General features: G+C 42.3%; 1 protein-coding gene across 2 annotated transcripts; it reads left to right on the top strand.

Moving 5' to 3' along the window:
• Positions 1 to 13,660: 13,660 nt before the first annotated feature.
• Positions 13,661 to 16,451, top strand: tbxta (T-box transcription factor Ta). Of its 2 annotated transcripts, none has more exons than XM_053863138.1 (8): positions 13,661 to 13,979; positions 14,056 to 14,320; positions 14,789 to 14,923; positions 15,198 to 15,259; positions 15,337 to 15,398; positions 15,481 to 15,654; positions 15,735 to 15,858; positions 16,046 to 16,451. In XM_053863138.1, the coding sequence occupies exons 1-8, from the start codon at positions 13,795 to 13,797 to the stop codon at positions 16,290 to 16,292; spliced, it is 1,254 nt and encodes a 417-aa protein (XP_053719113.1). In that variant the 5' UTR covers positions 13,661 to 13,794; the 3' UTR covers positions 16,293 to 16,451. The 2 variants fall into 2 exon arrangements, with proteins under 2 accessions (XP_053719113.1, XP_053719112.1); XM_053863137.1 differs by having other exon boundaries at positions 15,478 to 15,654.
• The last annotated feature ends 6,360 nt before the right edge of the window (positions 16,452 to 22,811 follow it).

Below are 22,811 nucleotides of genomic sequence, written 5' to 3'. Positions count from 1 at the left end.
CTTTAATAGAGGGGATGCTGATGAAATTAGTAGGGTTCAAACAAGGAACCAATGTGCTTGGTAGAAATACTGAGGTGGCTACAACTAAAACAGTGGAAGGCCTTCAAAATCGATGCACAGTTCCTTGTAGCATCAGCATCATAGAAAAGTAACACTATTTTGTCACTCTCCAAAGGTGCAGGTCTACTTGAGAGCAGGTAGTAACCCCGATTTGTGACACCTCAGTTACCTCTTAATCTCAACCACAATCACATTCAGGGACAGGAACACAAAGCCGTCTGGCTGAACCAACAGAGCTATTATGTAACTGCTAACAGCTGGGCTTTTAGAGGGAGGAGGGCCTTCCATGTGGCTGCACTTTGCCAGGGTTGATAGAGAAGAGGAACCGTGGCCCCAGTCCAGCATCATACAGTGATGCATTTCCATTCACTGATTCAAACACAGTCAATTACAGGCTTCTGTGGATCGCTTTTTCCTGGAATGTGAACATTTTTTCGATTGCTCTCAGCAATCCTGGGTTATCACTGACTTCACCAAACTGGTGTGATGCCTCTTGGAGTAGACGACTTCTACACTACAAAACAGTCTTGTTTGAATGGAGACGAGCACGTTGTTGTTATTGTAACTTATCATTGCCGTGACTTCTTACAAATGTATGCACCTCAAAAGACATTGTTCTTAAAAGGTTTGTAGGAAGTTTCTGTCATAATCATGCAAAAAAGTCAATTAACAACCATGATTTTTAAAATAAAGGCTCATTCATTATAATGAATCTGTTCTCATGTAATCAAAACAAAATATTTGAAAAACACATTGGCACATTTTTAGCACTTAGAAAATGATTAGTAGCAAAAGAGAGCAAATTTGTGACAAAGTTATTGAATTGTAGTTAATTAGATACAAGTAAGAATTGTAAGTATTAAATGGAGCGTATTTAAAAGCAAAACAAATGAGGCAATAGTGGAATTAAAGATTAATGTTAAACAAACTATGACATTACACAACGACATGGTGAAGTGGCAGGAAATCAGTTTGCCCGCGAAAAATAAAGGGGAGACAACGTTACATCTCATCCTTTTGGAATGAATCCACAGAAAACGAAATATCCGGTCCGGGTTTTGTTACCAGCCAGAGCCTCAATTTACTGTGTGTGCTTTCAATGCCGAAGCGCTCACTGGCAACCTGAAATGTTCCTCCGCGGCTTACTTGTGTGTTCGTTTACGTGACTCCTGGTGTACAGCTTAACGAGGCGTATTTCTCCCAACGCTTCACAAACGAGTGATTCCAATATTTCATTCCGATCAGAATTTAACGGAATATTATTGACAATTGTTTTTGGTGTGCACATGCCTTGTTTGGGGAACTTGGGGACCTATTTCTGCTCCAGCTGCCCTGTCTTTCTAGCGCATACAATACATTCCAGTGTCGTTCCGCGCGGTGACAAGGCTCAGTCTGCTTGCTGTTCCTGTAAACTCCCGCCTTGATTCGATGAGCGAGAGACAGAGGCGCAGACGGAAAGAGAGAGTGGAGAAAAGCCCCTCAGAACACACTGACCCACAGAACCACTATAGACGTCATGATTGAGCACGAGTCTGTAGTTTGTTGTGAGGACACATATCATAGTGGTTAAATTAGTGCTCATTCATAAACTGGTCCTCACACTGAAAGTTTGGCACTTTGGTCATTGTTTTGTTGATGGATTGATTCCCATGGGTCAGAAATAACAGGTGCTTTTCATCTCATGGCTGATAGTTTTATTGTTTCATCTATAGACATAGAGGGAACAGTTCAATATGAGTGTGAATTCCATGCAATGCAATGCATGAAATTTGCTATGGTTTTGTATCCAAATTGGAGCGATGCTACACTTCACTCGGGTCACTCTCACCCTTTGAGGAGGCAGCCAGTCCAGTGCCCAGAAGAAACCTAATCGAACCGAGAGCACAAACACTTCCCAACAGTTTGCCTGGTTTTCAAAGCAGTTCTCTTGGCTGCGTTGAGGCTCTCCATCCAATCACTTGAGGACTGCCTTGCGGGGCCAGATAGCCAGCTCACCAAGAGGTCACAGTTTTCTGCCCTTTGATTGGTTAGCTGGTTTGAGCAACCCTTTGGCATCCGCGTCTGACTACGAAAACACTTGTGTTCACACAACCATGATTGGGATTTTCAATGGCTGCAATCTTCAAGCTGGACCTGAAATGTCGCCCAACTTTCACACTTGGTAGCCAGTTCCAGAGCTTGGTAATATCTAACTAATACAATTATGCGCTACACAAAGAGATGATTCTTGTCTGTGGTCAGTCAGATCTCTTGTGAATGTGATGTGATGACAGGTTCGTCTGCAGTGACTTCGCAGCGATCACAGATGTGACCTGCGAAGTTTAGAGCCAATAATGGATGACCAAATGAAACTATTCAAATCATGTTTTGATCATGAATCTGCTCAAAAGCGAGATAGCAAAGCCTCACCTTGTCTCACCTAAAACACACCATGAACTTTCCAGGTTAGAACCACAAGAATGATCACCTCCGATGGGATCAATATGATTCCGCACTGTTCCAGAAGATGTGCGCGGCAATCGTGGTCAGATGTTGTGTGAACTGGGTTCAGTAAAGCTGGTGTTCGTCAACAATACAAGAAATGCTTCTTTCTGATTTGCCCCACCATGTTTGGAGAACATAGGTAATATTTTACATACATACATACATACATACATTTTACTTCTCAGGCAGCCTTTTTCATCATTCTGCTCTGGGTACTTTAAAAATAGTCATGATGCTAAGCAGCGCCTGAGTTGGTTTAGTGCTGCTTTATATTCACTCAAAACAGGAAGTCACTATATTCTCTATGATGGAGAGCTGAAGAAACTAAGGTCTTACAAGAAAAAGAGGAAGAAGAAGAAATAGAACGTAAACATTTTAGCTCTCTTTATTACACAAATTGTAATTCTCTGGGTTTTGCGTATGTTTCTGTCTGGCACTGCGGATACTTAAGAAAGGCAATTCCACCATGAATCAGAGCCTGGTTGTGTGGTGTTTGGGTTGTGGCACAGATCACTACCGCTGTGTCTGATGGATGGGTTGTGTGTCGCACATAGATTGTTTGGAAACCTGCATTTTCAATTGCATTTTGTCAAAATCTCTTCCCTGATTAATCTGTTCTCACTGCTAATCTGTAAACTCACCACGGCCTAAAGTAGGTCAGAGTGAGGAGCGCTGACAACGCTCTCACGTGCCGAAAGGGTTGGTGGCTCAGGTGAATGTGGTCAGACGGTTATCGGGAGCAGAGGGAACGAGACAAACAGAGGCGAATGTTTGCGTGTCAGTCAGCTGTAAAGCAGATCAGAGCGACTAATCCTCAGTCTGGTCTGCCGCACACACACTCTCAATACTTCCATGCTCATATCAATACAATCATCCAAAATGATGGACTTTACTTAAACACTACATAACAGCATGCACCACAATTACGTTCAATCCAAGCCTTTCAATGACAGACAGCACTTCAACCTGACAGCAGATTTGTGCCCTGTGTCCATGTCTTTCACACTACTTTTTTCAGTTCATTGAAATTGGACTTTTCCAACTGTGGTTGCAATATGTCACAATAAAGAGCAAAGTCACAAGAACCAGAAAAATAAGTTTTCTACTCCTGGAATGTTTCTCGTGATTAACAGCAGGTGGTGCAAAAATCCGCATAGCTACATTTTCACTACAGTCACATGCAACATCGCACATATCAAAGGCCATTGTGTGTTCATTTCATGAATCTAGTGTGTGCTATTAGTTTGCACATGTTTTCGTAGATACGACCATCCTACGCTCTCCTTCCTGATGACACTGACTCCTGGATCGACAGATCACCCTTGAGGTCACGACCATGCTGCTAAGTCTGAAGCTTTGTCTTTTTTACTTCATGCTTGATAAATCTAGAGGACCCACAAATCCTCATTCACTACGACTCTGTGGGCTGACCACAGAGTTGTACCACAGGTCACACTAAATCAGCCTAATAATGGAGGGTGGATCACTTGAGCTCAGGTTCCACCTTAGTCATAGTTTCCTCCAGAATGGAACAGACTGCGAGGTCACTGAGGTCACTATTGTATACCTGTGGCTCCCTGGTTGGAAGTGGATGTGTGTTGTTATTATTTCATATTACTGCAACTCTTGTGGAGGTCAGAGCTCACATGGTAAACCCAATTGCCATGCAAAAAGAGTTGCATCAAACGATGCAGGACAGTTCAGTGACCATGACCACCATATCGAAATCGTTCAGCTTTATTGTGCCACTTGTTCTTAGTTGATAACTTAGTTATACAAGTTGGCGATTAACTTTTTGAAATTACTCTGACTTGGTCCAGCAGAAAACCATGATTTTATAATTTAGGAATTGTAATTCAATGCGTCATCACTGTTCGATCAAACTCAACAACCTTACTGGCGCTGGCATTGAACGCGGTGCTGTGGAATAACAACTTTACCTGACCAGGGCGATTTGTGGACTGGAGTATGACTGCCATCTAGTGGATATATTAACGAATTACAAGCTATAATGAATTTCACACGAATCAAAACGGGCGTCCTTCACAGCGCCACTACGGCATTTCGTCTTCTACCCAGAGGAAGACAGAGAGCAGAACGTATTTTGGCTTTCAGAAGCACAACTTTGAAAATCTTCTGACAACAATATGAAAACACACATGTGAATGATGAGGGAAGTAAAAGCTGCTTTGATTGCATACATCTGTTATTCGTCTCACTTGACTTGAAGAAGTGTTTTTCTTAATTTCATTTTGATTGGCAATCTGTAATGTTTTTATTCAATGATGGTGCGTCAAACATGGACTGAAGTGTTGTATTGTTGCTTTGTTTGTTTCATTATTCCTTTTATCCTTTTATTATCTTGCACTTTTCTTTATGCTGTTTTAAAAGCTATTAGATTTGATAAAGCCAAAGCTGTTGAGAACAGCTTCAGCTGTGTGGTGTGTAGTGCTTAGAGGTTAGTTTAGTTGTTAAAAATCTCATAAATTGGATAAATTGAAAGTTAATAAATAAACAAATGATCAACAATGATCATCAATCAGCACATCAGATTTTACTGTTGCACAACCTGACAACACTGTCCCTCCTTCAGCTCCTCTCGCGCTCCAGATACAAAAACCCTCCTTTACTCTGTCAGAAGAGCTTTGATGTCTGGTGTAATCCAAGGCTTGTTGTTTACAAAACACCGCACACTCCTGGTGTGTTTTCCTCACAGATTATATGTAGTCTGTGACGGTGTCAGTGAGACTGGCAATATTCTCTCTATGAGCATCAATGAAGACTTCCCAACTAAGGTTTACTTAAGGTTGGCATGTAATTGAACGCATTTGGTGGCTCAGAATGCAGAAATATACAAAACATTGGTGAGTGGGAAGCGGGGGGGCTAAGATGCTAGCAATAGTGCCCTTAAAGCAGCTTCACAGTCCCTCGAGTGGAAGCTACAACCTGACTTAATTTTTCTTTCAGACTTGCATATAATGGTACATCAACATAAATCAACACACGAATAACAAAATGAATGTGCTTTAAGAAAACACTGTCATGTGTCAGCACCAGTATCAGTTTTAGTCCCCTGATAAATATCAACAACAAAAAGCCAGAATCTTTCTGATACCAGCGATGCTTTTACCTTCAGTAAAAATAATCAAGAGATGGTGAAAAAGGTCTGCAGACATTCAGATTGATTTAAGTTTGACTTCTCTATCATCCCCGGTTTATGAGCATATGTGAATTGTAAGCTGCTACAGACTGGCGACCTGTCCAGGGTGTCCTCTGCTTCACAACCAATGTGGTCGGGATCGACGATTCTGGATCATCTTCATCACTTCTTGACACTGGAGTGAGCCCGAATACTCTTGCACACTATTTGGACTGTCACTTACTCTGCTTCCTAGGAAGGGTTTTTATTTTATTTTATTTTTACCAAAGTCACGAATACAGAGTGAGGTAGTCAGCGGAGGACTGGGGCCACAGATAGGAGAGAGACAGTGGGAGATGAAGGGGCAGCCGAAGAAAAGGGGCAATTACAGCTCCTTTCTTATGGAAATGGTAATGAAGTGGGACCGAGGGTTTGGGACAATAGAGGACCACAGTCAGTGTGTAAACTGCTTCCTGTTAGGGAGCCATTTAGCCCTCACTTTTACTGACTAACAAGCCATCTCCAGGCCAACTACAAAGCGGTGACCCCATCAAAGCTGGATGCTGACGCAGGACCTTTCCCAGGCAGTTGATGCAGAGCTGCGCCGGGATCTCTTCAGTCAGAGATGAGACGTGACCTCCTCTGATCAACAGGATATTAGCTGGACAGTTTTTGCTGGCGGGACCTGGGGAATGACCTGCAGCCCAGGGGCAACTGAAACCAGAAACGCAATCTCATTATGGCATGCTGATTCAACATTTATAGGCTAAATTCTGAAAGCCTCATTAAAACAAGCTCAATCAGAATTGTAGATAGCTGTGATCCGTGTCGATGTAGTAAATGTTGAATAAGTCAGTTGAGAATTTAATCTTATACATATGGTGGGTGGCAGCAGACAGTACTGTCCAGCAGCACATCCATGCCAGAAATGTTGCCATGGAGAGTGTAATCCATTTTTATCCCTTTTCAATGGGAAAACACACTAATCTATTTGATTAGATGAAAGATGATGAACTATGACAACACAGACATAATGGCTGGATCCTGCTGCTGAGTGTACATCGAAGCTCATAAAATACACCAATAAATAGTAGGAGATTAAATGGAGTGAAGCATGGGCCGAGGAGGTTTGACGCATTACCTAGTGACAGTTGCTATCTGTAACCAATCCCTGTTACTGAACACACATGTACACAGAACACATTCATCATCTGATCGCTCCAGAAATGTGCTATCTATCACTTGGCTTTTAAATCTACACAATTCAAGTATGTGTGTGAATTGTGATCAGTTATGCGTTAGAATAAAAAGCTGGGGTGATGGCACTTTTAGACGTCATTACAATCCTAGGAAAGATGTTGAAACCTGTTCACTGAGTATTAGTAGATCATGGGAAATGTTTATCAGACTGCTGAGACTGAACAGAAGGGGGCGCTACGTCATTCTTGAGATGTTGCAGTGCCTCTGAGTGTGCTGTGGACTTGAGGATCTGGGATGGGGGGGTGAGGAATAGATATGACTCTATTGTCTTTTAATGAGCCTCTTTGAAGTGCCCATGCTGTTTGCTGTTTGTTCACCTGAGTCACATTCAGCTGGCCAGTCTGCAGCTAGAGGCCATGGATCAGGTCTTGGTCCTCCCTCAGCTGAAGCCTGGCGTGGGAAGGCAGTAAAGACGGCTCTTGTTTACCTCCTCCTTTATGGTGCTTCGGCCACCCCCTCCTTCACTGCAGCAGAAGACCCCGGCCTGCAGACTGCACCCAGACGTGGAGGCCCCTGGACTCCTGTAGAGGCTGTGCTGCCCATTAAAGCCAAACCAACCTGGTCACTTCCTCAGCTCAGCTTCTGACTAACTATTAATGCTGAAGGGAAACTCACTCAAACATCTCCCCTTTCTCATCTTAGACAAACACATAACAGCACCAAGGTTCAAGGTGTTTCAAAAAAATGTCCTGATTGATACCAGCAATCCACATGAAGAATTAACGTCATCTTTTTTGTGTTTCTCATTCAAGCCTCATTCACATTTCCTTATTTAATCTAATTCAGTAATTAGAAATTCACTGACAAACTTGCTCATTCACTGTGCTGAGGTATGAATAATTGTCATTAGATGCCGCACCAAACCTGGTAAAAACTAAAGGACAGTTTCAGCATTTTTGCTGTTTAAGAATGAAAGCTTACCCATGGCTTACTTCACCATCATCATTCCAATAAGTTTTACAGCAGCAGCCTCTTCATGGGGGGATCAGCTGGCTGCTGGCATGCAACATCAAGTAGCTCCAGTGAAGAGTGTAGACCAGGATGGTGACAAGCTAGGACGTGAGGCCACGTTTTTGAAGTGTAACTCTCACTTCATAAGTTATGATTTATATTTCTCTTTATGTTTTCTTTGCTGAGAACAGAATGAAAATGCAGTTTCATTCAATTGCAATTCACAATTTATGTCAATATTTTTGTAACCCAAAACCAAATGTCAAGGTGGGGTTTTTCATCTTCCTTCCTGTGGTTTTCACTTTTTCATGGACGAAGAACTCTTTTCTGGTCTGTGATTGAAAGTGCTGTAAAAATCAATGGTACTTGGCTCCTTCCTCTTGATAAGATGTGAAGGCTCATTGTTGATGCATGGAAAGATCACACCGTGTTGTGTGAATGTCTCATTTCAATTGTGCATTTATAGAGAGGAGGAAGTGCAGCAGGAGGAAGAAGGTGACGAGGCTCTGCTCACACTTCCCCTCTCTGGGTAAATAGTGTCGCTCCCATTAATCCTATGACTTTAACACATACTGTTTGTCTCTTGAGAGTGACCGCGCTGCATCTGACCATTCAACCACCGTCTAGAGAGTCACCCCCGGCCGTCTGTGGGAGGAGTCTGTGGAAATGAAAAGTTGGGATTAATATCTGCTAATATTTGCTCAGTGTGTCATCCATGTGGATGTGTGCGTCTACTATCCTAGTGAGGACCAGTTTTGGAGAAAATACCTCCTTGTGGGGACCTTATTCCTTCATGGGGCCTTTTTGCCGGACCTCGCAATGTTAAGCCTGAATTTGAGGATGAAGACTTAAAAATGCCTGGGTCACTATAATTGGGGATAAGTTACGTTCCGAGTCCTGTTTAAGTTTCGCCAATTGTTCTGGATGGTTAGGTTTAGGGTGAGAGGCTGAGGAAAGCATTATGGCAATAAGAGGTCCTCACAAAGATGGTGCAACAAACCTGTGTGTGCATGTGTGTGTTCTCATAAGTGTGATCTCACTTGAAGTGTGTTTTCTCACACACAGGTGTCTGCTGACCTCAGCTGCTCATATTTACACCAGGCAGCTCCAGTCAGAAGCAGTGAAAGCAAATAACACAAAGAGAAAAAACTCTTTCATTTACTCTCCAGCTGAGTATAGATCAAGACTATACAGTACATACCATTAAAATACCACTTAACTTGTTTTACTTGCTGATGTTTAGGATATTTAGAACTTAAAGCTCTAACAGGATAATGAGCCATCATATAAAAAATATACAAAAATGTATGTTGTTCAAACAAAATAATTGTATTTATGCTGACTATTCAGTACAAAGAGGAGGATCAACTAACTCAATTGCATGGTATTATTTTCAGTATTATTGTGTAATCGTATTTTACTCAGCACATTGTTTGTTACTTTTTAAAAACATTTGTAACGGTACTATCAGTCATACTCTATGTGAAATGCATTGTGCAAATGGTACAACTCCACTGCACCCATCAGAACACATTATTAACCATAACATTTTATCTAACTCACACAGTATAATATCATTAGCAATGTAATAACACTATCCTTTCAAATTCTGCACCTTATGATACTTACCTTGCTAGAAGTTACATACCTCGTTATAAGTTGTCATACAATATTCTGGACATTTATAACATGTTCTGTGATGTCTTATAAATGCACTATGATGGCTTATGAATGTACTAATAATACATTATAGATGATAACTTCAAGTAAAGTGTGACCAAACAAAATGGCAGGTATGTGATTTGGTGCTTTATGAACAAAGTTTCTAATGCAGACAATAAGTTGAACTGATCTGGGGTCCAGCTATTGCACTGTAAGAACGCTGTATATGTATAAGCATGATTGTGTGATTTTAATGTGTGAAGTCAATTGTATTGTGAGGACCACTGGTGCCATCTTGGTGTGTGTTTAACGTAAAAGAATTATTAACTGTAACAGCCTTGAACGTGTGAGCGACTGCTCAGGTGTTAACATGCCCGCCAACATTCACCCCTGGTGTCTGTAGAGGACGGCAGATCAGATAAGAAAATGCTTTAGTGTCAGAGTGTAAAAACTTGTGTTGTCTTCAGATCACCAGTAGCACCCACATTACCATAGTGACACAAAAGGTATGATGGAATTCAGTCATCTGACTGCCTTTTTATCTTTTGATTTTAAATTTAAATGGTCAAAAACTCAGTCACACTGGTGCAAGGTACCTGATGGGCCACTTCCTTACTGATTTGAGCAGAGTATGTTTTTAGTGTCAGGAACCTGTTTTCAAGGCCACCTTAATAACATCCAAGATTCAAGATGTTCATTTATCACACATACAATATACAATAAGTCCCTGCTCCAATTAAATCCAATTCAATAAAGGTATATGGTGGATGTAAATAAGAACGTGCACAGCGGGTCTATGTAGAAAAGTGACGTAGTGTATGGTCGACAATTTTCGTTCAGGAGATGGATGACCAGAGGCAAGAAGTTTCTAGTCATCCTCTCAGTGAAAATTATAACAATGATGAAATCACATCTGTGACAAAACTCAATTTAAAGAACAAATTTTAACCCCATCAAAAGCAAGTTATTCCAGAACATTTTAAATATATTAAAATATATTAAAATCTCCCTCATATTGTGTGCACGTAGAATGGATTTAAGATGGAAGCTGGCATCCACACATACAACACTTGGAACTTTGTGTCAGGTTTCCATGAAGACATCCACACTGTGGTGCTCTGATCAGAGCCGGTGAATTTCTCAGGCCGTCCTCTTGGTCAGTGTCAGAGCTCATTTGCATGCCAAAGGCCACAACATCTACACCAGGGCTCCTAGATTAAGGCCGAGGGAGCCCAGGGGTGTTTTAGGGGGCTAATTACTCTGGCTGCTAATTCTTTTTATCCTTTTCAAAGAGCCCAGTGATAAGACCAGCGACGTTTAGATTTCCTGAACTTGAAGTGGAAAGGTGACAGACAACACTGAGGCCCAATACACATCTATGTGTTTGTGTGTGTGTATGTGGAAGGGGATGGGGATGGCGAGGGGGACAGGGGGGTGGGGGTGGGGGGCATTGAGAGAAAGATGAGTGGTAGTTGGACTTGTGTAGTGTTAGCTTGTCTTTTATCAGAACCAATGAAAAGGATATAATAGAAGTTAGATATTTATGATGATTAAAATAAATGACTAACTCTTTACGGTTCCCACTGAATAATATCTGCATTTTAAATGTCTAAAAGTTAATTATTCTGCAATTATGACACAAATTGTATTGGAATATACTTTTAATCCCATTATGTAGTTGTGATTAAAGTGTGTGTTGACTTATTTAGTTACCGGTAGTTCAAATGTATATATTTTTGTCTAATGCATTGCGCATAAATCTAATTAAATATACTATTCATAGAAAATAATATTAAATGTATTCTTATTTCCTTATAAAATAACATTTCATATATTTCACAAAGTTCTGAAAGTTTTAAAGGAGAAAAAGAAGGAAAACGAAAAAGAATGTAGCACACAACTTCTCATTCTAGAATGTTGTTGACTTTTTTCTCTTTTTTCTATAATACATTAACAGTGTGTTTATTTACTCACAGTTTTTAATTTTGTTGTCTTTTTTTCCAGAAATGCATTGTAGTGTCATTCACGTCGGTCATCATTATCTCAGACTACAGTTGGACTGTAACACGAGAGCATCAGAAGTGGACCCCGGGTATCCTGGAGAAACTCTTTTTTTTTGTCATCCAGGAGTCATCATTCAGGCTCTACAGATTACGTCATGACAGATAAAAATATGATCCGTTGAGTGTGTTTTCTTGGCAGCGCTGACTCATCGCCTTCCTGTGTTTACTGATTTGGCTCAGAGAAGAGTCCACTGGAAAATATGTCTGGTTCTAACTGTCCCTTTGTCAAGCACCAGACCTTTGCAATATTTCTCACCCAAGTGAGAGTGAGCTGATGCTGAACTGCCCCAGTTAACCTCTGGTTTGCTGGTCTGCAGCTCACGCACACTCACATCACATTATATAATGCATTATAATGCATGGCAGACGAGGAACAGAGGCGATGGTCTGCAGCGTGTTCATTTCTGTAGCTGAAAGTATAAACTAAAGGGAGCTTCCGATGGAAAAGGTGAGGTTGAATCTGAGCAGAGGAGGAGGAGTTGGGAGGCAAACACCCGACATGGGACTAGAGGAAAGATCCATGGAAACATAAAATAACTGTTAATGGTATCATAATTGTTTCACGTACACATGAATGTCCCAAAGAATACTCATCTTATCAAATGCATTTCTGAAAGAAAGCAAGATGAAGTTTACACAAAGCATCACATTTAAGTACGGTCAAAGTGAGTGTTAATATATTTCAGCAGCAACTCATGTTTTATTTATTAATATTATACATCTTTTTTTGAGCAATAGAACGATAACTTCATGTGAAATCTTAACAATGATAAGTTAAATTGTGGTTGACTTGAAGAAGAAGGAGATGAAATACAGATCAATAATCAATCAATAATCTGGTGGACATGAATTGTGCAGTGAAATCTTGATGTTGCTTGACATGGTTTGAGGTTAAGGCTCTCCTCACTGCACAACAAGTTTCCATTGAAGTTTGGTTGCTGACCTGCTGGCAACAATATGATTGGTGGGCAGTTATTGCAGTGGGTCGACATGCTCATTTCTCTGCCGGAGTCAGTCTGGAACATGGAGGTCTCCAGGAGTCCTGCAGGTCCATTATGTAAATGCAGTCCACACTTCATCACAACAGGATGAGCGTCAGACCTGATGGTCCATGCTCTGATATCCTGGTCCTCCTCTTCCAGGTGGATTTGGGGAAACAAAAGATTACCACTTCTGGCAAATACACAAGAGAGTTCAAAGACCTGCAGCCCTCCTCCCCCTTCCTCCCCTGCAACCAGCAAGACTCCTTAACACATTTGAAGCTATCTCTGCTCTGGAGTGCAGTCGACGAGTGCCTATCACATTTATTCCAAATTTAAAGAGCCATTTAAGCTTCCTGCAATTCTTGAGGTCATTTGTTGATTTCTTTTACTCTAGAGTACAAGCATCAGCAGAGCTGTTCATGTCAAGTTATTAAAGTGGGGTTGTTTTTAAAGGAAATCTGCATCACATTTCCAAAATGTTTCTGTGAATAAAACAAATCACTACTGATTTAGACACAAAACTGACTTGATTTCACAAACTAGATCACCAACAGTCCTTGTCTGAACAGATAGATCAGTATTTCTATTAGATAGCAAAGATCCCGGCTAGACAGCTTAGTCTTGAGGAGGTGAATGCCACCAATATGTGGCGCAGCGGACATCACAGTGCAGGGTATCTGTTCAGCCACACCACAATAGAGCTTCTGAGTGAAGGCCTCAGCTTCTAATGACCAGGAGCACCAGCTAGGTTGCTGCTCAGCACCCCACCACATCCTCAAGCTCTACTAGTAGACTCAAAAATGCTCAATTTGATCTCAGTGTACATGGATTGTTTTTCGAACGTACTCACTGTAATCACCTGACTTGCAGGTAAATTACAATTTTCAGATCTACCATCCAGTGTCCCGTGGGACAGATTGTAATTTTCTCTGTGAAACTGTGAAAAGTAAATATGAATAATGATGGAAGACGGCATCACTGAATATTCACGTTGATAGTTCAGGAGCGGAATGAAGGGGGTGGATCGGGAGCCCCTCGGCCAGAGACGGCTGAGGGCCGAGCTCGCAGGCCCCGCCTCATGTCCCCATGAGGTCTCTGGGGGCCCATAAATATTGTGGCCTTGAAGCGCTGGAGACAGTACTCGTTCAGTTTCTCTGCTTGTCACCACCGACTCTCCACACCTCCAGACAAGATGAGCGCCTCTAGTCCCGACCAGCGGTTGGACCACCTCTTGAGCGCCGTGGAGAGCGAGTTCCAGAAGGGGAGCGAAAAGGGCGACGCCTCGGAGCGGGACATTAAACTGGGTCTGGAGGACGCGGACCTGTGGAACAAGTTCAAGGAGCTGACCAACGAGATGATCGTCACCAAGACCGGCAGGTGGGTGCTCACGGAGGAACACACCGACTCAACAGGCGTGTGTTATCTCCTAACGGCTCTGTGGACGTGTTTTCAGGAGGATGTTCCCGGTGTTGCGGGCCAATGTGTGCGGACTGGACCCGAATGCCATGTACTCGGTGTTGCTGGACTTTGTGGCTGCTGACAACAACCGGTGGAAGTACGTGAACGGGGAGTGGGTGCCAGGGGGCAAACCAGAACCCCAGAACCCTAGCTGCGTCTACATTCACCCGGACTCCCCCAACTTTGGGGCTCACTGGATGAAGGCTCCGGTGTCGTTCAGCAAAGTCAAGCTTTCCAACAAACTCAACGGCGGTGGTCAGGTGAGTCAACCATGCTCCCTTTCCTCTTTAAACCACGCTCCGCAGTGGTTATTGGTCTCGATCTTGCAATGCAAACAAATTCACCGACGACGGAAAAAGAGAAGCGTGGCTTGAGGAGAATGTTCATTATTTTATCTGTGACGACTACGTCCGAAAATCAAAACAAAAAATACAATTATTATTATTATTGTGATATGAACAAAAAAAAGCTAAAGATACACTTGTTGAATTCGTTTGTGTTTTTTATTCAACACCACTGTAATTTGTGGAAGATCTGTGGTCGCTTTGCCCACGATTGCGTAGCACTGCCAGGTTTCACTTCTCCACTCCAGCTTGAGAACCTCTTGATGTCTGAGAGATGACTGAAGTGACAAAAGTGAAAGCAGAAAAATCACTTTCTCTGTACATTTCATCCATTTGTCTCCTTTGTGATAACTGTACTAACTCCTGGGTGTTTCTGTCTTCTAGATCATGCTGAACTCTCTGCACAAATACGAGCCGAGGATTCACATCGTGAAGGTCGGAGGGATCCAGAAGATGATCAGCAGTCAGTCCTTCCCTGAGACACAGTTCATTGCAGTCACTGCTTATCAGAATGAAGAGGTCAGTTCAGTTGAAGTGTGATGTTCAATATGTAAATTTCCGCGTGTTGACAGTGCAAATACACAGAATAAGTTTTCTTCACCATTTGGCCTGAAACAAGACAGATCACTCGGAATGAAACCATGGCCCAGCTGGATGCATCTTCAGTGTTTCTTTTATGTTTTAGTAATGTACTGTTCATTTGTGCACAAATGTGTACAATGATAACATTGTTGTTTCTTCTCACCAAAACTGCTTCATTGACTGAGATGCTAACAGCTTCACTCTCCCTCAGATTACAGCACTAAAGATTAAGCACAACCCCTTCGCCAAAGCTTTTCTGGATGCCAAAGAAAGGTGAGCCCCGTTCCAGCTTGTGTTGTCTTCACCCATTTGTACATTCAACTAAAGTACATGATTGGTTCTGATCCCAGAAGTGACCACAAGGATGTTGCTGATCATAGTTCAGACAGTCAACAGTCCAGCTACTCTCAGAGTGAGTGACTCGCACAAATCAGCTTCTCTGAATGTGTACAAACTTCTGTGACACTGACCTGAAGTCCTGAATTCTTCAGTAGGTGGTTGGTTCCTGCCCAGCCAGAATCCCATTTGCCCCAGCAGCAGTCCACCTCAGTTCAGCGGATCCGGAAGCGGTCACACGTCTGGCTCATACTGCGAGCGCTACTCCAGCCTGAGGACACATCGCAGTTCACCATACCCCGGACACTACTCCCATCGCACCCCGACCTCAAGTAAGTACCTCTCCAGATCTCTCAGCTCCACCACAAGCAGCAGCAGGGTGATTCATCAATAATGTTTTTCATTACTTCAGATAACTACATGGACAACAGCTCGGCGACACTGGCCACTCATGACAGCTGGTCTGCTCTTCAGATCCCAAACTCCAGTGGGATGGGAACCCTGTCTCACACCACCAACTCCACGTCCAACACTAGGTAAGAACCCTGAATTTCCTCTGCCGATCAGTCACCCACTCAATCACCAACCTTATCTGTCTGTTTTCACATACATGTTTTTGGTTTTGTCCCAACCACATATGTAGTTAGACAATTGCAATTGATTCTCAGGATTCCAATGGCATTGTAACTTTCTGATCACCTTCTTTATCTCTGTGGTTTTCAGCCAGTACCCCAGTCTTTGGTCAGTTGCCGGGACCACACTCACCCCATCCGGTTCAGCTTCTGGTGGTTTGACGTCCCAATTCCTGAGGGGCTCGTCATACACAGGCCTGACCTCCTCACTGCCTGTCTCCTCTCCCTCCTCCATCTATGACCCAAGTCTGAGCGAGGTTGCTGTTGGTGACGTGCAGCTCGAAAGCTCAATCGCCAGGCTGACTGCATCCTGGGCTCCTGTGGCTCAGAGCTACTGAACTGCTGACAGAACTCTCCTGTTTGTTGTGAATGGGCTAAGTGATGGAAATATGTTTGTATATCTGTGTATAGAGAATGAATTAAGGTCCAATATTTGAAAACAGGACTGGGAAAAACAGGTGCCTCCTAAATGTGGGCAAATTCTGCCCACACATGTACAGAACTATCTATTTGTTAAATCAACTCTCTGGGAGTTTTTATTTATGTCATTTTAAATAATAAATTAATAAAACATTTGCTGAAAATTTTATTGTCCTGCATTTATTCAGACTGGGATCAGTGCATTTATTTCGTGACGAGCGGTGGAGCTCTTCCATCCTTCCGGTTCCTATGACCGCAGTGGAAGAGCAATGGAAGCTGACAGGTTGCAAGAAGCCCTTTCAGACTGATATACAAAACTCTGTAGACAGCGATCATGCTTAACTTTGGAGGTCCGGAATCAGCACGTTCGAGCGATGTTTCAACGACATCATCATCATGCAGCTGTCATCGGCAACGACACACTTCCTTTGGCAGGTTTTGGAATGAAACTTGATTCAGAATAAAATTTTATTTCCCGGTGATTGTGTTTTCTTTGCACCATAAGAATGGTAGATGTGAAGTATCTCATGATCACCGGTGTGAGCCCTGATTCACTTATGGAGGTAATGTCTCTATAAACCAGTCCTTCTCAAATATTGGGGCGGGCCCCCCCCGGAGAGTGTAGAGTGTTGCCACTTGGGCCGCATGTGATTTCATTTCATTCATTGGAAGATACTTTTTTGCTGTACCAGAATAAAATGTTATTCTTTATTGTAAGTTGATCTATAATAAAAAAGGATCCTTCAAAGTTGACAGAAATCTGATTGCATATTCTTGTTCAGCAAGCCTTCTATACTATAAGTATGCAAAGTGACATTCATTTTCACTGCAGAAAAATTGAGTTATTGTACTGTCAAGATCCTTTTTTTATGAATAAAATATGTCACACAACACTTGTGTCGACAGCGATCCACCACACTTACTGTACAATAAATCCATATTTCTACAGTAAAAATGTATCAAACTGCTTATTTATAGTACCTGCTGAACAAGAATATGGACTCTGTTTCTTGTCAACTATGAATTATCTTTTTTCATGAATAAAAATATGTCCCGAAACACTTGCGTCGACAGCGATCCACTGCACTTACTGTACAATAAATCAATTTTTCTACTGTAAGAATGTATGGAACTTACATTAATTATAGCACTTGACTTGCTGAATACGAATATGGACTCAGTTTCTTGTCGAGGATCGTTTACTTATTATATGACTAAAATGCATTACACTTACTGTACAATAAATGCACCGTCTTGCCAACGTGGATGAAAAGGAGGCAAAGCATTGAGGCAAAGAATCATGACATATTTAAACTAGGGATATACCCATTTCCAAAACAAGTACTTATGCCATTACAGATGAAGTTACTTTTATTTTTTATTTTTTCCATATCTATCATTGTTTGAACAATATTCCTCAGCATGTTTTTCTTGTATATGGGTGGTGGTCACAAATTGCACTCAGTACAAACACACAATTGTCATAAACTAACAATCAAAATTTGTGCGCTGCCGTAAAGTGGTATCGGTTTCATGGTATCCGGTGGCCGTTCTATGAATATGAGTACTCAAGCCAGGAGTTGGACCGATACCAGAATAGGTGCAGCATTGAAAAGGCAGATTTTTGACGGAAAAAAGCAACATTTATAGTATTGCAAAGAAATATTTTACCTCCTAAGAATATATCGATAATCCATTGATATATAATTCTGCCTGCAGGACCAAAGACGTCGCTTGTTTCAAATATCTCTGTTCCAGCAGATAGTCAGGTTTTGTACTTAATGGCGTCGTGATGATGCTTCGAGAAGACATCATCAACATCTAGGGTGCAGGAAGTGAATTAAGTTTTGACCAACAAATGTGTTCGATTGTGACATACTACGAAATAAATGTTGGACAACTAAAAATAAAAACAATTGATGAACAAAGTATGAAATGAAGGAGAACTAGAATAACTGTGTGACAGTTTCACCCACACTCGGACGTTGATTTTGTAGCTGAATGTACTAAATTTGAAGATTAATGCCTGGATTTTCAAGTGAAGAGGGAAAGGTGCGATATCTTCGGATTGCTCAATCGATCACTCATAAAATAATCCCCATCCACATGTGGGGTAATTTCACCTGTTGACCAGACTTTCTGCTTCAAATTGAGCATTCCGAAAATAAAGTTGTCCACACTGGCACGCCAGCTGTTCCGAGTCTGTATCTGAAGTGAGGGCGCTGTCGAACTTTGGTGGTCTTCTGGCCCTCTGGCAGGCTTCTGTTACAGTCTGCGTGTTGGTGTGACTCACTGCTAACACTTGCAGCCGCAGGTGAGATGAAAGTGAGCAGCACAAACTCTTGAGAATTGGAAAAAGAGTGCTTCTTTAATGCAACGCATTTATGAGCGTCATCGACTCTATATGAGAGTGTCGGTTATTCCTGTCCCAACGCACAGATCTATGTAAAGTCTAGATGACATGTATGATCTTTACATAAAAACAGCCTTTATTATACTTCAAGTCACTGGTGAGGGATATACTCACTAAATTAGGCTCAACATTTGCTTAACAGTCAACATTGTCTACACAGATACCATAGTTATGGCAATGCCACGTATAATACTATCAACCCTGGAAAATAACCCATCACGGGAGAACAAAATGCCTCCACAGCAACCTGGGGGCCTGAGGTGATGACATCAGTGCTGTGACGTGTGCACTCGTAGTGTGTGTGTGGTGCAGTAATGGACAGTCATCACTCTGGTGTAAATGAATTCTGAAGGGTCACGGGGTCACAAGCAAACAGCAGTGAAGCAGTCCAGTGACCTGCTGCTGGACGCAGCCAATCAGAACGCTGCAAAGGTCTCCTTGTATTAAACCGTGGTCCAGATATGTGTCGGTGAAACAGTGTAGCCTTGTGTGCTCACATGAGAGAGTGAGGGACCGTTGGAAGGGCAGGACGATCGGGTCATGAATCATTGCTGAGAACTGGGTTTTTGACACGACTATCCTCATCTGCCTTCTACTGTGTGTGTGTGTGTGTGTGTGTGTGAGTGTGTGTTGTGGGGACCAATTCTTGACCAAACACAATCCTAGTGGGGACCTTTTGCTGGTCCCCACAGGTCCAAAAATCAATTTGAGGTTGAAGAATTCAAAATAAGGAGGTGATTATAATTGGGTTTCAGTTTGGTTAAGTTGGCTGGGGAAAAGGTGGTGTCCTCACTAAGATAGGAAGACAAACGTGTGCGTTTGTGTGTGCACATGTGTTGTTGTATTCACAGTATTGTGAGTTCCTGTATTTAATCAACACAATGGAATAGGAAAGAGGGGATATTTTGCCCTGTCCTCTTCATAAACTTCACAATAACATTTGTTACTATAAACTGATTTAAGTGTGGTCGGGAGTAATTAAGTTGCACATTTGTTTTAGATGGATATTCTTTATTTTAAGTTTAGGGTGCGAAGGTTTATGTCTCTGAGGACGTTTGTTGACTTTGACCTTTGTTTTGTAGTGGAACAAACATTGTTGTGTTCATTGTGGGCACTAATGGCAGACAGCCTGTGTCCACTTGAACCTGCTGCCTCTGTTGGGCGTCACTAATTCACAAATGAGAGGTCCCATTTGCTCAGCGGGCTGAAGGTTCAAGCAAGTGTGTGTGCCACAAATACGCTTTTCTAAAGTGTGCTCGACATCCAGCAGATGTGCTATAAAGCAGATGTTCTGGACAACAGCTTGGTGTGACTGTTGTTACACACAGAGACACGTCTGGCTATAAAATCTAGAAATTAGGACGCTAGAATGTTTGATTTCAAGACAAGTCTGTCAGAGGAGAAGATTCAGACTGTGCAGTGACATTGGGCTCCGCCACCAGAGAGCATTCATATGATCAGCAGGCAAATGTCAGTACAAGTGAAGACTCGTAGAGCGCAAAAGCCATGCTGGCCAGGCTCTGTGTTTCCAGAATCTTTGCACATCTCTTTGTAGTCTACTTATTTTCAATAATGAGTCATTATATTGCATTTGTATTGCTCCACACAGCAGAAAAACTGCAAAAAGACAGGGATTTGGGGCTGCTTCAAGCAAACCAGAAGAAGGTACAGCGTTTATTTCATGTGTTCCGGATGAGTTAAACCCAGGGTACACACTTTGTTGCACAGGTCAGTGTTAGACTCAGCTTGGAGGGGTGAGTGTAACAAGTAAGGAGCATCTCCTTTGAAGATCACTGTGTCAGTTTGGTTCATGGAAAGAAGAATATTGGTTGTGGACTTCGAACAGTCACCAAGAACTTATGCATCTACCTAACTGGATGATCCTTTCCAAATCATCTAAGTGTGGCCTCCCTAAAACTGGTTTCTAATCTTGTCCTTCCGAGTACCTCCCAAACCTGAGCATCTCCAACTCTGACAACTCTGCTTCCTGACTGTGTCAGAGCTACTGTCTCTAAACCAACCACCATGGCAGGTCTCGCTGCTGTCTTACAAAGCTTCCCTTTCACTCAAGCTGCCGTTCTTCTGTCACACATCACATCAGACAGTCGTCTCCACCTGTTCTCTCCTCTTCATCTCCTTTAACAGATCACAATAGAGCAAGCGTCATAGACGGTGGAGACACCTCCTTAATCTCATCTGTCAGTCTGTCCATGACAATAGCAAACAAGAATGGGCTGAGAGCTGATCCCTGATGGACTCCTGCTCTCACTCTGAAGCCCTCATATTACTGATGCTCCTGACTTCCTCATACAGTACCACACTTCCTCTCTTGGAACGGAGTAATGGGCTTCTTCCAGATCCACAGACAGTGCAACTCCTTCGGACCTGAAAACAACAAATCTGTTCTGCTCTTTATTTGCATGAATCCATACTGCTGCTCACTGGTGCAGGTGATGCCACCAGCATTAACATAGATGCTGCTGTACTCTCATTCTTTCGTCAGGTAGACGTGGAATCATCTTCACCAGTCATGGTGGCCAGGCACATCCTGACAGGTCTGCCCTGTGATTTATAAGCAGCTCCGACCCCAAAAAACAAGTCTGAAACAGCGAGTGACCACAGAGATGGGGAGGACTGTTTACCGACAGCCCCCTCATCCACCCCCGGAGTCCCCCAGCCTTCTGAAGTCTGTGTGCCTTCGTTAATGAAGAAATTCTGGAGCCTGAGTGAGACATTGCTGTCAGCTGAGGAGAATCTGCCCTCAGACCTCCAATCATCCAAGTTAGAGGCCCCAGCTGAGCTGGACATCCATACACCTTCACTGTGAACTCATCGTCTGCCCTACATTAAGATACAGTAAGATACAGGCAGAAGATTCATGAGTATCATCATGAACGCCCAATTTTTTTCTCTCTCTTTTAATATCTTATTGTGCTGTTATATGTACACATGCAAGTAAACGGTTCCTGTTTGGAAACAAAAATGCAGAGACAGAACAAGGATTGTTAGTGAATTGTACTTTGAAAATTTTGAAATAAAATACATTTATTCATTGTTCACTGGCTTGGTGATGTGATTAGATAAACCCAGTTTCCTCGTGCCACCTTAGCTAGATTGCAGTATAATCCACACATTGACTTAAATTCACATGACAATCAATGAACACATTAGGTGGTGGATATTGCAGTTTTCCTGGGACTCCCCTTTGCAAAACAATCAGTTTAATGGTTTGACTGAAAATACAATTACTATTTGGAGCTTGCAGTCTGTGGATAGATCAATTCAGCCCTCCATTCAGAGCAGCCTTTTGCGAGAAGCCTTATGAGAAACAATTCTATTTAATTCAGTTCATTTCATTTATCAATGGCTATGCCATTGTGTTTTTTTGGCAAGAGGTTGAATTCAGTTTTCAAAATTGCACTCACACGTGGGAACGACAACCTTCAGTATGTGCTTCTTGTGTTGATGTTCAGAGAATTTATTAACTTAGTTAGGGCAATTATTCCAAATAAACGTTGCTGTTCCAGGGAAGAGCAGCAATAAAGGAGGACACAGCAACATCCACAGTAATTAAACAAGAGCTGGCTCATGGAGACAACTGGATCGACGAGAAGGTGTTTTTGAAGACCATGAGCAATGTCCACTCAACAAGGTCTCAGTTGTGAATCCAGATGGACCGTGAATTCATCATGTGTACGCGTATAAAAACTGTCTCCAGGGTGTGTGTGACCTCTGTGAGTCACTCACCGTCAGTGATTGGAATTGCTTCCTTGCTTTTTGGATTACAGCGCCATCCTGTGGTAAAAGTGGGCAACGAGACGTGAGTTTGCCGGTCCATTTTTTTCTCTAAGTGTTGAATGAACCTTATGCAGCACTGAGGGGAGCATGAGAAATAGAGACCTTGGTCGTGCTGAATTGCAGATTGAAACTGCCACCTCTTGCGAGCATGTTTCAGTAGTTTGAAAGTCAGATGACATGCAGGATTAATTGGTCAAAAATAGTTCTGTCAATAATCGAAAAGAAA

This window comes from Synchiropus splendidus, chromosome 4, assembly GCF_027744825.2.
Source record: "Synchiropus splendidus isolate RoL2022-P1 chromosome 4, RoL_Sspl_1.0, whole genome shotgun sequence".
Taxonomy (NCBI): Eukaryota; Metazoa; Chordata; class Actinopteri; order Syngnathiformes; family Callionymidae; genus Synchiropus; species Synchiropus splendidus.
This window is presented reverse-complemented; position numbering and strand designations above follow the sequence as displayed.

Excerpts from the sequence above, each read along its gene's own strand:
- tbxta (XM_053863137.1), top strand. The coding sequence starts at position 13,795 with ATGAGCGCCTCTAGTCCCGACCAGCGGTTGGACCACCTCTTGAGCGCC. Across the intron at positions 14,321-14,788 it reads AACTCAACGGCGGTGGTCAG|ATCATGCTGAACTCTCTGCA; the intron begins GTGAGTCAACCA and ends TCTGTCTTCTAG. Across the intron at positions 15,859-16,045 it reads AACTCCACGTCCAACACTAG|CCAGTACCCCAGTCTTTGGT; the intron begins GTAAGAACCCTG and ends TGTGGTTTTCAG.